This window comes from Eublepharis macularius, chromosome 3 (genome assembly GCF_028583425.1).
Source record: "Eublepharis macularius isolate TG4126 chromosome 3, MPM_Emac_v1.0, whole genome shotgun sequence".
In the NCBI taxonomy this organism is placed as follows: domain Eukaryota; kingdom Metazoa; phylum Chordata; class Lepidosauria; order Squamata; family Eublepharidae; genus Eublepharis; species Eublepharis macularius.
Window position 1 is genome coordinate 167,170,322 of NC_072792.1, and position 16,278 is coordinate 167,186,599.

At 45.2% G+C, this 16,278-nt stretch overlaps 1 protein-coding gene across 1 annotated transcript in view; it reads left to right on the forward strand.

The window, feature by feature from the left end:
* The window catches only part of MAML2 (mastermind like transcriptional coactivator 2), a 233,158-nt gene extending 220,109 nt beyond the window's left edge, over positions 1–13,049 (forward strand). The window contains exons 3-5 of the mRNA XM_054974874.1: positions 677–847; positions 2,435–2,546; positions 9,336–13,049. Of these exons, the coding sequence (XP_054830849.1) occupies positions 677–847; positions 2,435–2,546; positions 9,336–10,303 (1,251 nt within the window). The 3' untranslated portion in view covers positions 10,304–13,049. The remainder of the gene's footprint in view (positions 1–676; positions 848–2,434; positions 2,547–9,335) is intronic.
* The last annotated feature ends 3,229 nt before the right edge of the window (positions 13,050–16,278 follow it).

Sequence of the window (16,278 nt, forward strand, 5' to 3'; positions counted from 1 at the left end):
AGGTTATGGTTGCCCAGACAACAGTTTCCCCTAATGTTGTTTAAAGGTATGCACTCAGGGAAGCTTTGAGATGGAGGCTCAGGGCATGTTCTCCCCTGCTGATGATCTTAACTGCTGAAAATTAAGCGTCTACTTCATCCACAAAGGCCTACCTTGGGTTCTGTTTCTTCGGGCACAAGTAGACATGACACTGGTTGAACCCGAGGACACTACCGCTATTTTAGTGACTAATGGGAGGTTTTTAGAAGCTGCGGCGGGACCAGGCACTCTTGCTGGCCGCTGGACCTTTTCGAGTGCTGAAACAGCCGTGGAGGGAGGGTTCAGAACATGAAAAGATGCACAAGGGGAACGAATGAACCATCCCACCACATTGCAAGCCTGATCGGGAATGGGCCCTCATAGCTTTTTAAAATCTCCCCGTTAGGCTCTAAAATGGCAGTAGTCTCCCCGGGTCCATCCCAGGGATGCCGTCACATCTCATTGTGCCTTTAATTACACACTGCAACATTATCCATTTTACTTTTCACCCACCCCCAATTGAATAAATGCAAATCACCGGTGTGGGTGAAATATCCTACATGTTCATATGATTTAAGGTGGTTGAGAAGATGGTTCGTTTTCCAGTTTTTGCACTTTTGTATCATTGACCGACTTCCACCCCCCTCATCTTTTTCAGGATCAACACTCTGTCATAGGCCAAAGCGCAGACCCCAGCCCAGGATCGGGTACTTGCTCCAATCCAAATACTGGAAGCAATTTCATGAGCTCCCCTCAGCAGGCATTGATGAACCAGCAACTGAAACAGCAGCTCCTTCTGCAGCAGCAGCAGCAGATACTATCAGAAGCAGTAAATGTTCCTTTTTCCTCTTTTCTATGTAAAAACTCTTTTTCATAGGATTCGAAAGTAGAGAGACAGTGTGGGGTGGTTAAAAACTGTGGGGACCTGGGTTGGGTGACCTTGGATTATGTGCACTCTCTCAGTCTAGCCTATCTCACAGGGTTGTGGAGATGAAATGAAAGAAGAGTGAACCATGTACACAAGTGGTCCCCAACGTGGTGCCCATGGGCACCACGGCACCCACTGACACCTTTCCTGGTGCCCACCAAGTTTTTTTTAGAACATGGGTGGGGCCAGGTGGGGCTTTTGCCCAGCAGGGCTTCTGATTGGCTGTTGGAGATCTGATTGGCTGTGTACATTTTTTAAAATGTTGTTTTGGCAGCAGCTGTCCCCACAGCACACAGATCTTCACTGTGTGATTGAAGGGTGTCCTGTGTGTATGCATAAAATATTTTAAAACAATGTGTTCATTTAAAAAAGCATTCTGCTAAACAAAGCTTCTGCCTGGAATACTATTAGATTTATGAGTTACTTCAGTACCTGACATTTTGTGGTTTGCACCACCTCCTGTGACAGCCATTTTGTAGCTGGCTTCACTTCCTGCCCGTGTCTCCTGTGGCAGGCATTTTGTGGTTGTGCTCACTACCTTGTGTCAGAATTCCAAAGTTGTCTACAGGCTCAAAAAGGTGGGGGGGGGCTGTCTTGATCTTTCTAGAGCAGGGTCCTCAACCTTTTATATTTGCTCTTCTGAAAAAGCTCAGAGCAGGTCGGTGACTAGGGGATACCCAGATAATAAATTCTTTCCATTCTCGGGATGCAACAAAACAGCCATGGGTGCTGGTGAATTAGATGAACATACAAAACTGCATTTATGTTTGGGTCAGACCCCAGCTCTTTGCTTAGCTCCATGTTCTCTGCAATTGGTGGCAGTGGTTCTCTAGGGTTTCTTCTTGGGGGAATGGCCTGGCCTCCTGGGACTCATTGAAGCTGGAAATTGAGCTTGGAGCTTTCTGTGTGTGGAGTATGTTCTCTGCAATTCTCTGATTTCCATACAATTCTCTGATTCGAATTAGCAGCCTGACACATGATTGCAGACGATGGCTGGGGAGTTTGCCTTTTCAGCCAGAAGGAAAGCCGGTTACAGTGCTGTTGGCACACAGGGGCGAGTTTCATTTCCTTTCTGAGCAGATGCTGGCAAGACACAGGGACCACCCGTGCTCAGGGGCTCTGTGTACCTTCAGGTGACACTCTTCGTTGCTTACTGGAGGCCTGCAGAGCTAGGTGGAAAATGCCTTCTTTCTGTACGGATACAGTTGGACAACTTGCTGAGAACAAAAAAAAATGTTAGGATGTTGAAAGAAAGGGTTTTTAACCAATTAATGTTGGTGGAGCGGTTCCCTTTCTCTCCATGACTACCTCCAGCACTGTATGTTTACAATGGAGGATCTGCAGATCTCTCTCTTGGATCACAGAAATCTTCCCTGATGATGTGTCATGGCATTGTGTGGGTTACTCTTCCCTAGGCTGACCCAAATAATGATCTTGAAGTGGATAACTCAAAAATAATCTATTTCTCCTTTCATTCTCATCCTGCAGGAGAAAATAACTCCTCAAGATCAATTGAATAGACACTTGACGAGACCACCACCTGATTATAAGGACCAAAGAAGAAACCAGGTCAATATCCAACAAACACACCCGTATTCAGGTAATGAAAAGCTTTGAATGAACATGTAGAATTTGTCTCACCAACAGCATACAATATTTTCCTACCCTGAAGGCTCTACATGAAGTTTTTTCCTAATTCTTTTCCTGCCTTTGTGGCCCCCTGCTCTTTCAGCCGACAGGCTCTCAGGCCGTCATTTTCATCAGCTCCTCTTCAGATCCTCTTATTCTGAGGCCACCTCCACCACATAGCCTCTCTTCTCCTTAGTTTCATGTGAAGTCTTCCCCCACCTCCCCACCAGCTATCCAACCTTCCACTTCTTATTTATTTTCAATATACCACGATTGGCTTTTACCCTAAGAAATTAGAGTGATTGTGAACATTCTATAGCATCACAACAACTCAACTAATGGCTGACTCACAGTTAGGCAACTAGAGATGGGCACGAACAGGAAAAAAAACCCAAACACGATGTTCGTTGCCATTCATGAACAGGGATTCACGAACTTCGACGGACATGACATGTTCATGAACATGTTCGTAGTTGGAGGTTCATGGGAGCCAGAACGGCCCCCTTGGGACTTAGCTGAACTTGAGCCGGGGAAAGGAGGGTCCATGGGTCTCCCCCTTTCATGTCATTCCCTCCTCACAGTGGCAAATCTGGACTGTCTGCTGGAAGCTACTTTGAGGGGTTACAAACTGACCTTCCCAATGTCCAATACCCACCAAATGTGCAGGGGACATATTCCTCACTGTCCTCTGAAGACCCCCCAAGTTTCAGAGAGATTGCACCCCGGGAATCGCACGATCCATGGGTCTCCCCCTTTCATGTCATGTTCTCTTCACAGTGGCAAAAACTAGACTGTCTGCTGGAAGCTACTTTGAGGGGTTACAAACCAGAAGGAAAGCCAGAAGGAGTTCAGACAGAGTTCAGACAGTCCATGCCTATGTTGCCAGGAGAATTGATTGAAAGGCGCCAGACTGTCTGGCTTTACGAAGGGCTGACGAATGCCACGAAGAGGGCTTGGACCGAACACATGTTCGCCGGGAACAGGGCCTCACGAACAGCTTGCCCGCAAACAGCGGATTGGGCTGTTTGTGTCTTTTTTTTTGTTCGTATTGCTGTTCATGCCCATCTCTACAGGCAACAGCCAATGTTTAGTTTACTGTGTGTGTATATATAGAATAGAATCAATCAGAGTATGTTTAAAGATATGAAATCTGCCTTCCTCGTTCTGTTGTAATTTGTCTGGTAGCTAAGAGACAGGGACTTGTCCAGAGAAAGAGGGAAGTGGTTTTCTAAAACTGGAGGTAGCTTCAAGCCCACAAGTTTAAAATAATCTCCATGTAGCATCTCCTTGAAAATATGTCAGCCATTTCTGAATTTTACTGCACAATAAAGAAGCCAACCTCTGTTGAACAGCAAACCAAATTCAGCATTTCTGAATTTTAGCCAGATCTCGCTTTCCTGATGCCCCAGAATTTGTTAACCAAGCTAGTGTTAGGATCCTTGTGGTTGAACTTCCTGTTTTGTTTATTAAAGCCTCTTCACACATTACATTTTTTAGATGTCAACCCAAATGCTCCTGCTGCCCCTATTTACGTAGGACAGGTCCTGTTTTCTTGGTCCTGTCTCTGCTAAAACATTGTCCCTGTTTTGCCTTGGGGAGTGAAATCTCTGAGTGTGTACATCTAAGCTGTAGTAGACATTTATTTATTATTTAGATCAAGGATCCCCAACATGGTGCCTGTGGGCACAGTTGTGCCTGCTGGTGCCCACCAAGTGTTTTTTAGAAAGTGGGCAGGGCCAAGTGAGACTTTTGCCCAGCCGGGTTTGTGATTGGCCATTGGGGATCTAATTGGCTGTGCAGATTTTAATTAAAGCCGCCACCACAACACAAGGATCTTACTTTCAGTCATGCAGTGAAGCTGTGTATATGCAAGAAAAAAAATTAAACAATTTGTTCATTTGAAAAGGCACCTTGTTAAACACAACTCCTGCCTGAAATGTAGAAGAGTTACTATTAGAGTAATGCAAGACCTCACTCCCTCATGTTTGGTAGTTGCCTCTGCCTCTTGTGGTGGACGTTTTGTCATTGACTCTGCCTTCTGCGGCAGCCATTTTGTGGTTGCACCCACCACTCTGTGTCAGAATTCCAGAGGTGCCTACAGGCTTAAAAAAGTTTGGGGACCACTGATGTAACGTGTGGAAAGCTCTGGGGTTCACACTGTGGAATACATGAAATAATGTATTTTATGATTGGAGCAGATTTTTCTCTGCCAGAGAACGCTCAGGCTTCCCTTCCTTATCGAAGAGCCCCCCCCCCCCGACCATTCCTCTCAGCCCACATGCATACCTGCACTTAGGAGGCATGATTTCCAGGCAGACTTGAATCTCAACGTTTATTCTTACCCACAAGTTCATCGCTAATTAACAGATGGCCTGTGGGCTCCACTGCAATTCCTTCCATAATGTACTTTCAGAATTGTTTCCATGGAAGAATACACCTGGCAGTGTAATATAGGAAAAGAAATTTTCTTGTGGACTTGGCAGAAAACATTCTGGGATAAGATGTCCTTGTGTGGTTAGGGGCCGTAAAGGTCTTATGTCTGATCCCCGACATCTCTGGTTATAGGATCTCAGCCTGTATGACTAGGAAGTACTCTAGCTGCAATCCTAGAGAGCTGCGCCAGCCAAAATAGACTTTAGTGGGCCATAGCATACCAGTATTCTTCTAAGGTTGAAGTGGATGGATACCTTTCAATTGCTTGCAGCGGTTCACCTCCCTCACCTACTATGGCCAACAGCTCTCCGGGTGGTTGTTGTGGGTTTTCCGGGCTGTATTGCCGTGGTCTTGGCATTGTAGTTCCTGACGTTTTGCCAGCAGCTGTGGCTGGCATCTTCAGAGGTGTAGCACCAAAAGACAGAGATCTCTCAGTGTCACAGTGTGGAAAAGATGTAGGTCATTTGTATCTACTCAGGAGGGGTGGGGTTGAGCTGAGTCATCCTGTAAGAGTTTCCCAGGGTGTGGAATGCTAATGGCGGGAGGCTTCACTGTATCCTGAGGAGGTTCTTTTGCATATGGATTGGTACTTGATGTGCTAATCTTCTCTGCAGGGCTATTGTCGGGGATAGAATGTTTTGTTAGCCTGGTGTTTTTTAGAACTGGAAACCATGCTCTGTTCATTCTTAAGGTTTCTTCTTTCCTGTTGAAATTTTGCTTATGCTTGTGAATTTCAATGGCTTCCCTGTGCAGTCTAACAAAGTAATTGGAAGTGTTGTCCAGTATTTTGGTGTCCTGGAATAAGATACTGTGCCCTGTTTGCGTTAGGCTATGTTCAGCCACTGCTGATTTTTCAGGTTGTCCAAGTCTGCAGTGTCTTTCATGTTCTTTTATTCTTGTCTGGATGCTACGCATGAAAACCCACAACAACCATCGTTCTCCGGCCGTGAAAGCCTTCGACAATACATAGCTCTCCGGGTGTTAATTAAAATGAATTAGATTGGGGAACTCACAGCCTGTAGATGTATGGCCGTAAGCACAGATGGTTTTAAAAGGGGCTTTAACTGATTCGTGGAGGAGAAGGCCATCAGTGGCTACGAGCCATGGTAGGGATCCTCCATATTCAGAGGCAGCAGACCCTGCATGCCAGTGCCAGAAGGCAACGGTAGGATAAGACTTTGGCCTTTATGGCCTCTTTGTTGGCTTTAATTGGAATGGATTGGATTTGTTTATATCTCACCTTTTCGGTTCTAAAAGAACACCCAAGGCCACTAACAAACATAAAGCATGTTGATGAAATACAAAAATCAAACAGTTAACCAGAAATTAACAAAGCAGTATTGGGTATCAACTCAGTTCCTTTTACCAGTAAGCAGTTAGATGGCTGGACTGAGTAACTGGGAAGGCTCAGCCCTGGTTGGCATATTCTGTCCAGGAAAAAGGCAGCACCAGGTTGCAGCCTAGGGATGTCTGCTCCCCAAGTAGAGATCCCGGGTCCCCTGGTAGCGGTGGGCAATCCCCTGCTCCTGCGCTCCGCAATCTGCCACCACTCACCTGACTGGCAGGGGGGAATAGGCCTCCCAGACGTGCTCCCAAAGCAGTGTGACAACGTCACTCCCGGGAGTGACATCATTGCGCAACCCTGGGAGTGGTCCCGTGCTTCTCAGCAGGCTGATTTGGGCCCCAAACAGGCCAAATTGGGCCTGTTTGGAGCCTAAATTGGCCCACTGTGAAGCACAGGAGCACTCCTGGGTTCTGCACAATAACGTCACTTCCTGGAAGTGATGTCATCATGCCGCCCCTGGGAGCCCACGCACTTTGCATGTGCACGAGGAGTTAGAAAAGGTTAATGCTAAGTCCCCTCCACCCCCTCCAGGAGGTTAAGGAGACCTGACAACCCTCCCTTCAGTACGGAGGGGGGGGGGGACAGACCAGGAACCCTGGAGCATGTGGCTAAAAATGGTGCACATGCATGTACTCCCGAGGCTCTAATAACATTACTTCCAGATTGAAAAACAAAAGCTACGGGGTTCAGCAGGGACAAATCAGCCCCAAACATATCGAAAATACTACTTTGGGGGCCTGTTTGGCCCCAAAGGGGTGCCATCGCTTCTGGTTTATACTGGAAGAGGTGTCACTAATAGGCCACCAGAATGTACTCAAGGGACACAGTTCAGCCCAACAACAACAACAGTCCACCCCTGGCCCTGGTTTTGAGGTGGGGAAGCTGGTAACCCTATTGTATCCCGTTCTAGAGGCTTGGGCAGCCAGGAAGTGGAGCTGAGCCTTCCTGGTTAGCCAGGATGCTGGACTAGATGGACCATGGGTCTGATCCAGCAGGGCTCTTCTTATGTTGTTGTGGTTCTGCACAGCCAGGGAGGAAGATATAAAAGAAGTATGAAGTCAGATGTATACAGTACAAGTCAGTGACTCGTGTCATGCACCTGCTTGCAGATATCTCCAAGACGATTTTCAGTTCCAACAAAATATTTTCCTTCTCTGTTCTTAGGAAACATTGCTCAAAGAGCCCAGTGTGGGTCCCACGGGACCATATGCCCCACCTTTTGTGTCGAGTGTCGGTCCTGGGCATGAATCAGAAATCAACACATTCTCTCGTACCACTAACCCTTTTGGGTATCTAAGCTTTGGTTATGTTGCCCAACACTAATTGGAATGCAATTTCTCCCCATCTGGTATAAATTAGAGAGGCAACAAAAATGAAAGGAAAAGGCTAAAAATAGCTAGAGATTCATCAGAGGGGAAAAAAGGAACTTTGTCTTTTAAGCAAGAGAGAAAACCAGTGTCTCGCCACAATGCCCTTTTACACAACCCGTGCCGTTCCCTGAAGAGAATCGGGTGTCAACATCTGTAGGCAAATTAAAATGTTCTCCCCCTTCCCTTTTTTTGCATAGTTTTGAAGGTACCACAACATTCTGATGTTTTTGCGGCAACAGATTAACATGGTTACACTTCTGAAATACATCTCTCTGGGAGACTGTTACATTTGAATGATGGTGAAGGAATTCTGGAAGGTTAAGAACCAGAAAGTTCTATGACATCTCCAAACCGGAAGGGGCACCTGGAAGCAATGCCTCTTTCATGTCCCCACGAAGGAAGTTGTGCTCTGTTGCCTCTGGGGGCAATCACATAACAGGAAGTGGAAAGTGACCCCCCCCCCCGAGGCCCGCAGTCTCCATAGTGTTGCCTTTTGGGTAACATCTTGTTTCTTGGAAGAAGAAATGTGGGAGAGATTGAAACAATGGTCCCTACACCAGAACCATTATTGGCAGTAGAGGGGAACCATGATGGGGCAGCCAGTTTGAAGGGCTTGGGGTCCACAAAAACTTTCAGCTCACCCTATTTGCAATCTCTTTTATGTTTTATTTTACTTCATTTTTACCTTGCCTTTCTCCTCAATGGGAACTCCAAGTGGCTTGCATCATTCTACTCTCCTACATTTTATCCTCACAACAACCCTGTAGGTTAGCTGAGAGTGCGTGACTGGCCCACGGTCACCTAGTGAGCTCCTCATGGCAGAGTGGGGATCCAAACTTGGTGTCCTGTATCCCAGTCCACTCTTATTACTACACCACACTGTTACGGCTAGGAAGGGGGGAAAGGTGTCTTTCCTTCCTGGGAACTCCCTTAGACCAAGGTTTCCCTGGAAAGCACCTTGGTAACTGGCTGCCACCACTCAGGTACCTCCTGATATCATCTCTAGAGTGACCCGCTGAAAACATTTCCTTGAAGCTCAGTCCTAGCACAATAACAAAATAACACGGTGGAAACCCTGGAAAAATACCTTAAATCAAACTATGTAGCGCTCAGGCAATCTGGCACGTAGAGAAGAGATTCAGAGAAATATCCCAAAGAAATGTATCATGCTAAGGAAGCCAAAAAATGTCTTTGTGAAAAGAATGTTTATTATAGAAAAGGGGAGGGGGGAATGGCGGACGGATTCAAGAGGGGTAAGAAAGGGGACAAAATACAAAACACAAGGAAGAGCACACTATCACACAACACACAACCTCTCAAATAAAAGCAATAAAGTTGGTCTAGCTCTGCTAAGTACACTTTACCTAAGTTGTAGCAGGTCTTTCAGAGCATGCATGGATAAACACACAAACACATGACACTACCTTGTACTTGGTCCATCAAGTATTGTCTACTCAGACTAGCAGTGGCTGTCCCTGATTCTTTTAAGTGGAGTTGCAGGGGACTGAACCTAGGACCTTCTGCAAGCCAAACAGATACTGTGCCACTGAGCGGTGGCCCCTTCCCATGTAGAACTGAGTAATCACTCTTCCTTGTCTCTCCCATCTTCTAGGTGGATCACCTGTCATGAACATCAGCTCCAGCATGTGCTTTTCCAACCCCGTTTCAACGCCCAGCATTTCGTCACAGGCTCCTTCTCTTCTGTCTTCTGCCCATGGAACCAGGATGCCTTCTCATCCAGCAGTCCGCCACATGGGCTGCTACGGGAACATCCCTTGCAGTCAGTCGAGTGCATATACTGTCACAACGTCTGGGGTGAGCCAGGTCCAACAACACAGGAACCCAAACCAAATCATCCCCAGTCCAAACAGTTCTGCAGTACCTCGGCAAGCACCATCTGGGCAAGGAAATAACCTGTCGGCGTTTGAGGGTGGGTCCGGAATCAATTCCCAGCCAGGGAAACTTGGCTTGAACCCGGGGACCAGTGTGCAAAGACCTCCAAACGTTATGGTCACTTCTAGTTCTGTTGTTCAGAATTGGGTATCTCAAGAAACGGGGGCAAAGCCACAGGACACGCGAAAGGCAGTGGGGTCCCCTTTCCCCACAGGTAGCCCCTATCCAAACCAGCCACTACAGCGTGCCATTGCCCACCAGCAGTTTTCTCAGCACGCTTCAGTACCACCTAACACCTTGACTGCTGTCCAGATGAGGACACCAGTGAACCATACTTTAAACGGACAGGTGGCTGAAGCACAAAAAGCCCTGAGCGCAAGGTCTAATCAGGTACAGGCGCAAGCCGTGCCACACTTAAACCCACCCGGGGTGAATATGACACCTGCAAACCCTTTGCTTTCAAACCATTTCCAATCTAGTACCGGCCAAACCACGCCGAGAGCTTTCCAAGGAACTGACCCTGCTAACGATCTGGCATTTGACTTTCTGAACCAGCCAGGAGACAGCATCGGGCCAGCGCTCAACAGCGATTCGGACTTCATTGATTCTCTGCTGAAAACAGAGCACGGGAATGACGACTGGATGAAAGACATCAACTTAGATGAAATCTTAGGTGGTCATTCCTGAGACAGAGGAACGGACAATTACAAACTCTCTTGCTTTTTTTTTTTCTAGAGGCTCAAACTCCTAAGTTTCACTTGGCTGATTTTGTAAAGAAGCATTGGTTGGGGAGGGAGCTTCTTGGGAATGAGTGGCTTACAGTGAAAAACCAAATATGAGAGATTAACATGATCGTTTAAGCGCATAACCTGCTCTCTGAATCCAAAATGTGTAGGCTATTATGAGCATCTATAAAGCGGAACAAAAATGCAGGAATGCAGAAATATACCTTCTATTCTACTAATAGCTGTAGCATTGTATTATTATTATTATGTTATTTTATTATTGTTGTTATTATTATTATTATTATTGCAAACAAAAATCTTAAAGAGTGAAAAAGGCAACCTGAAGCTCATCCAGCCTGAAAATATTTCACACGTCTTAGGAGCAGTCAGTAGGTATTAGAGATGGGCACGAACTGGGGAAAAACTGAACCGTGCAGTTCGTGGTTCATCGCAGTTCATGAACTTTCATGAACCTGCCCCGGTTTGCGAACCGGTTTGTTTGGTTCATGAAAACATCATATCCAGGTCAGCAAATCGTCACTTCTGGGTCAGCAGAAGGTCACTTATGGGCCAGCAGAAAGCCACTTCCAGGTCAGCAGAAGGTCTGCAGGAAGTCCATCCCCTGTTGCCTAGGAAACTGATTGATTGGTACCAGGCTGTTTGCAGTGACGGACCAAAAAACGAACCAAACAAACCAGCCTAAAGTTCGTGGCGGTTTGTCAGAAATGAGCTCTGACGAACCACTGGTTTGCGAACCACGAACCAGCCTGGCTCATGATGAACTTTGGTTTGTATTTCGGTTCGTGCCCATCTCTTGTAGGTATCAGAGAACTCAGCACATTTTCAATGGACACTTCATAAAGTCATATTTCTGCCTGCCCCAATCTCTTCCTAGCCATTCTCCTTAGAGGATCCAAGACCAAATTCATAAGGGACTCCAGACTTTTAGCCTCTGGTCTGAGTTAGCCCCAATAAATATATAAAATTAAACTCCTGCCCAACTTACCTCCATAGGTCACCCACCTTCAAAACATTCAATCCCAAGTAGGTTCGAATCGCCACTCTGACATGAAAGCTGGGTGAGCTTGGGCCAGTCACACACCCTCAGATTAACCTACCTCAAAGGGTTGTGGTAGAAATAAAATGGAAAAGAAGAAAATAATATAACCCACCTTGGATCTCCATTGGGGAGAAAGGCAGGGTATTAAAGTAAATAATAAATAATCCATGGCCTTCCTGCCTGTCCCTAGGCCCCTTATCAAGAACGTAAGAATATAAGAAGAGCCCTGCTAGATCAGACCAGTAGTCCATCTAGGCAATTATTCTGTTTCCCACAATGACCAACAAGTTGTCCTGGAGGGCCAACAAAGGAGGCAAAGAGGCCAAGGCCTTCCCTTGATGCTGCCTCACAGTACTGCTATTCAGATGTTTTCTGCCTCTGTACCTGGAGGTTCCATTTAACATAGAAACATAGAGCTGGAAGGTAAACCAAGGGTCATCTAGTCCAGCCCTCCTGCACAATGCAGAAAATTCACAGCTATCTCTCTGTTTAGGTCACTATGGCTAGTAACCACAGATGGACTCTCCTCCATGAGTTTTCTCCTGCCTTCACCTTTGCCCCATCAGTCGGAGCTCAGGGATGGACTTCTGCTGATATTGCTGGTGTTCTCTGTGCTTATTAACTTTCGTGCAGGCCACACAGAATTTCCACATGTCTTTTGACACTCTCTCTCTCTCTCTAGATGTCCAGAATTCAAATCCACTAGCACCAAAATTTCCCAGGGTATAAGCATTCATGAGTCAAAACCCACTTCATCAGATACAAGTGAGTTTTGATTCACGAACATTTATATCCTAGAAAAAATGTGTCTCTAAGTACTACTGGATTTTTGTTCTGCCACTACACACTGAAATGGATGCTATCCACCTGAAATTGCCCTCTAGTAGCTGCCCATCTATTGGTGGGGAGGGGCCACGAATCATGCTGCACAGGGACTTCCTGTTCAAGAGATGTAGAGCAGCAGATACAAACAACAGGCTAGCTTGATTTTTCATATCACACTTGAGACTTTTTGAGTTCTGATGGAGCGCTAATGTTCCCCAGCATAGTTCCCTACATTCTGCAGATGCAAGGTATTTTTTAGGAAAGCCGCGTCACTTCTCCAAAAAAGATGAGATCCTTCTAAAGACTGCTTGTGTGCAAGTCTGGCAACTCTTGTGTGTGTGCTGCTTTTAATTTCAAAGCAGCTTGGGAAAAGAAAATTGCCAGTGAGTTGCATGGACCAAAATATGGAAAAGTTGGGTTTTGTTAAAGCAAAAGTGCAAAGCGTGCATATCTATCATTTTTGGGTAATTACAGTAAAATGCACTACCCCATATATTTTGCATTATTGAGTTAGGAGCTCTTCTCAGTATTGGGTTGTAAATATATAGAAAAGTTTTTTGTAAACTTTTGTACAAAAAATGTAATATTTTGGTAGGAATCCTGAGATCATACTCTTTGGGTTATATTTATACACATGTGAAATTTTAAAAACCTGTACTGTCCAAACTTTGTATTTTGTACCGCAAAGGAAAAAAAATGCTTACCTTTTGTATCTTAATATGCAGTTTTGATTGTATAATATGATGGTTTTATTTTCATGCCGAGGCTTAAGTTTTGCTTTACAGGGAGACAGAACCGTCTCAAATAAAAACTGAGGATCTGATCTTTGACTTTCGATTGAAAAATCCTGGTTCTGAAAATTACTTTAGGGTATAAGAAAGAGTGATTCTGCACATGTTGGATAATGCACTTCCAATCCTCTTTATACATCATTTGGAATGGATTTTTTCATGTGCGGAACAAAAAATCCAGCTCAAACGATTGATAAAGTGCATTGAAAGTGCATTATCCAACATGTGCGAAATCACTCAAAGTGAAGCATTTTTTCCCCCAAAATTGATTAGCATGCTTGCAAGTTTAAACTTAAGGATTGTATTTTTAAAAGTAAGTCAGGTTTTCACAATATTGCTTTCAGAGCTTGGATGATCTCTGTAGTTGACTATCCAATCTTTTAACCACCCTTGAATTAGGGCTTAAGAACATAAGAACATAAGAACATAAGCAAAGCCATGTTGGATCAGGCCAGTGGCCCATCCAGTCCAACATTCTGTCACACACAGTGGCTAGAAATCCAGTGCCATCTAAAGGACTGTCAGTGAGGCCAGGACACCAGAAGCCCTCCCACTGCCTTCCTTCCAGCACCAAGACAACAGAGAACCACCTCCCCACAAAGAGAATACCATCTATCTCCTGTGGCTAATAGCCACTGATGGACCTCTGCTCCATATATTTGTCCAGTCCCCTCTTGAAGCTGGCAATGCTTGTAGCTGCCACCACCTCCTGTGGCAACGAATTCCATGTGTTTATCACCCTTTGTGTAAAGTAGTATTTTCTTCTATCTGTTCTAACCCGACTGCTCAATAATTTCATAGAGTGCCCACGAGTTCTTGTATTGTGAGAAAGGGAGAAAAACACATCTTTCTCTACCTTCTCTAACCCAGGCATTATCTTGTAAACCTCTATCATGTCTCCCCTCAGTCGTCTTTTCTCCAGGCTAAAGAGCCCCAAGCGCCTCAATCTTTCCTCATAGGGAAAGTGTTCCAACCCTTTAATCATTTTAGTTGCCCTTCTCTGTACTTTTTCCAGTGCTATGATATCTTTTTTAAGGTGTGGCGACCAGAACTGTACACAGTACTCCAAATGAGGCCTCACCATCGATTTATACAGAGGCATTATGATACCGGCTGATTTGTTTTCAATCCCTTTCCTAATAACCCCTAGCATAGCATTAGCTTTTTTTATGGCAGTCGCACACTGTGCTGACGTTTTTAGTGAGTTATCTATCATGACTCCAAGATCTCTCTCTTGGTCAGTCTCCGCCAGTTCAGACCCCATCAACTTGTATTTATATTTTGGATTTTTGGTTCCAATGTGCATTACTTTGCACTTGGCTACATTGAACCTCATTTGCCACATGGATGCCCACTCTTCTAGCCTCGACAGATCCCTTTGGAGTGCCTCACAATCCTCTCTGGCTTTCACCACCCTGAACAATTTCGTGTCATCTGCAAATTTAGCCACTTCACTGCTTAATCCCAATTCCAAATCATTAATAAACAAGTTAAAAAGCATTGGACCCAGTACCGACCCCTGTGGCACCCCACTGCTCACCACCCTCCACTGTGAGAAGTGCCCGTTTATACTCACTCTCTGTTTCCTATTAATTAGCCAGTTTTCAATCCACAAGAGGACTTGGCCCTTTATCCCATAGCTACTGAGCTTACTTAGGAGCCTTTGATGAGGAACTTTGTCAAAAGCTTTCTGGAAGTCAAGATAAACAATATCTATCGGGTCTCCCTTGTCCACTTGTTTGTTCACTCCCTCAAAGAACTCTAACAGATTGGTGAGACAAGATCTTCCCTTACAGAACCCATGCTGAGTTTTCCTCATCAGCTTTTGGTCATCAATGTGCCCACTAATTTTATTTTTGATAATAGTTTCCACCAACTTACCCGGTATTGACGTCAGGCTGACTGGCCTGTAATTTCCCGGATCTCCCCTGGAACCTTTTTTAAAGATGGGGACAACATTAGCTACCTTCCAGTCCTCAGGAACAGATGCAGAGTTTAATGACTTCTTTGTTTAATGGCTTCTTTGTATGTTTAATGTTTAATGGCTTCTTTGTATGATCACTTTTGCTGGGAAAACCCACAGTTTGAGGAAGGTTCAAGTCCAGTATCTTCTTGAAGACCAACAAGATTTCCAAAGTATAAGCTTTTTTTTTTTTGTATGTGAATTAGCTTAAAACAAAGTATAAGCTTTCAAGAGTCAAAGTGTCTGATAAAGGGAGCTTTGACTCTCAAAAGCTTATACCTCTTGCTGGTCTTTAAGGGACTGCTGGACTTGAATTTTGCCCTTCTACTGCAGACCAACACGACTACCCACCTGAAACCCACAGTTTGAGCCTTCCAAGACCTGGTTTGTTTTACGTGGACTTTACTACTGCCCCCAGGTTGCACCGCCTTCTGTTTTGTTTACATATGCAGAAAAGAGTTCAAGTTTGCAGCGAACTGAAAGCAAATGGGGGAAGGGACTGTGGATCTTTTAGCATGCAGAAAGTTCCAGGGTCTATCTCCGGCATCTTCGTTTAAAGGATCAGGTAGCAGGTGGTGTGCAAGACCTCTGCCTGAGATCCTGGAGTGCCCCTGCCGGTCTGAGTAGACAACACCGACTTTAATGGACCTACTGTCTGAATCAGTATAAGGCAGCTTTATTTGTTCACGTGTGTTCATGTGAAAGCAAATCAGGGACCTATGGGTAAGGACAAGGGTTTCTTCTGACACAGTTCTCTTTCATCCAGGAAAAGCTACCATGTCAACAACAGCAGGGGCTGTTCAATTCACCCATGACTTCTCAGATGAGAAATACGTTCCATCATACCCATGAACATGATGCCTGCAGCCCTTCTATCGGGCATAAACACGCTCCCGCATTTGCTTCTCTGAAATCAGTCACAAAGACAATGAATACTAAAAGTAAGTCCTGTGCAAGCACACCTCCTCTCTATGGATTCCTCACTGTGAATTTTAAAATGGGGGTACAGCACAAGATGACTGTGAACAAATACCTCTTGGTTATACTCTAGTAGACGTTTAAAACCACCAAAGTCAGTAAGAAACAGCTCCATAAAGTGATGGGAATAACAGGACGAACCAACTTCACTTGTAGTTTTAATGTCAAAAACTTGGGGCCAGTATAACACCCCAGGGCTGGAAAGAACATGATGCAGCATGCAGCAATCTTAACCAGACTTGGGTTTGGGTAGTGGAGTTTACAGGTTCTGTAGAGTGGCCCTCTGACCCAAGATAGCTGGTGTCCAAGAGTGGTTGACC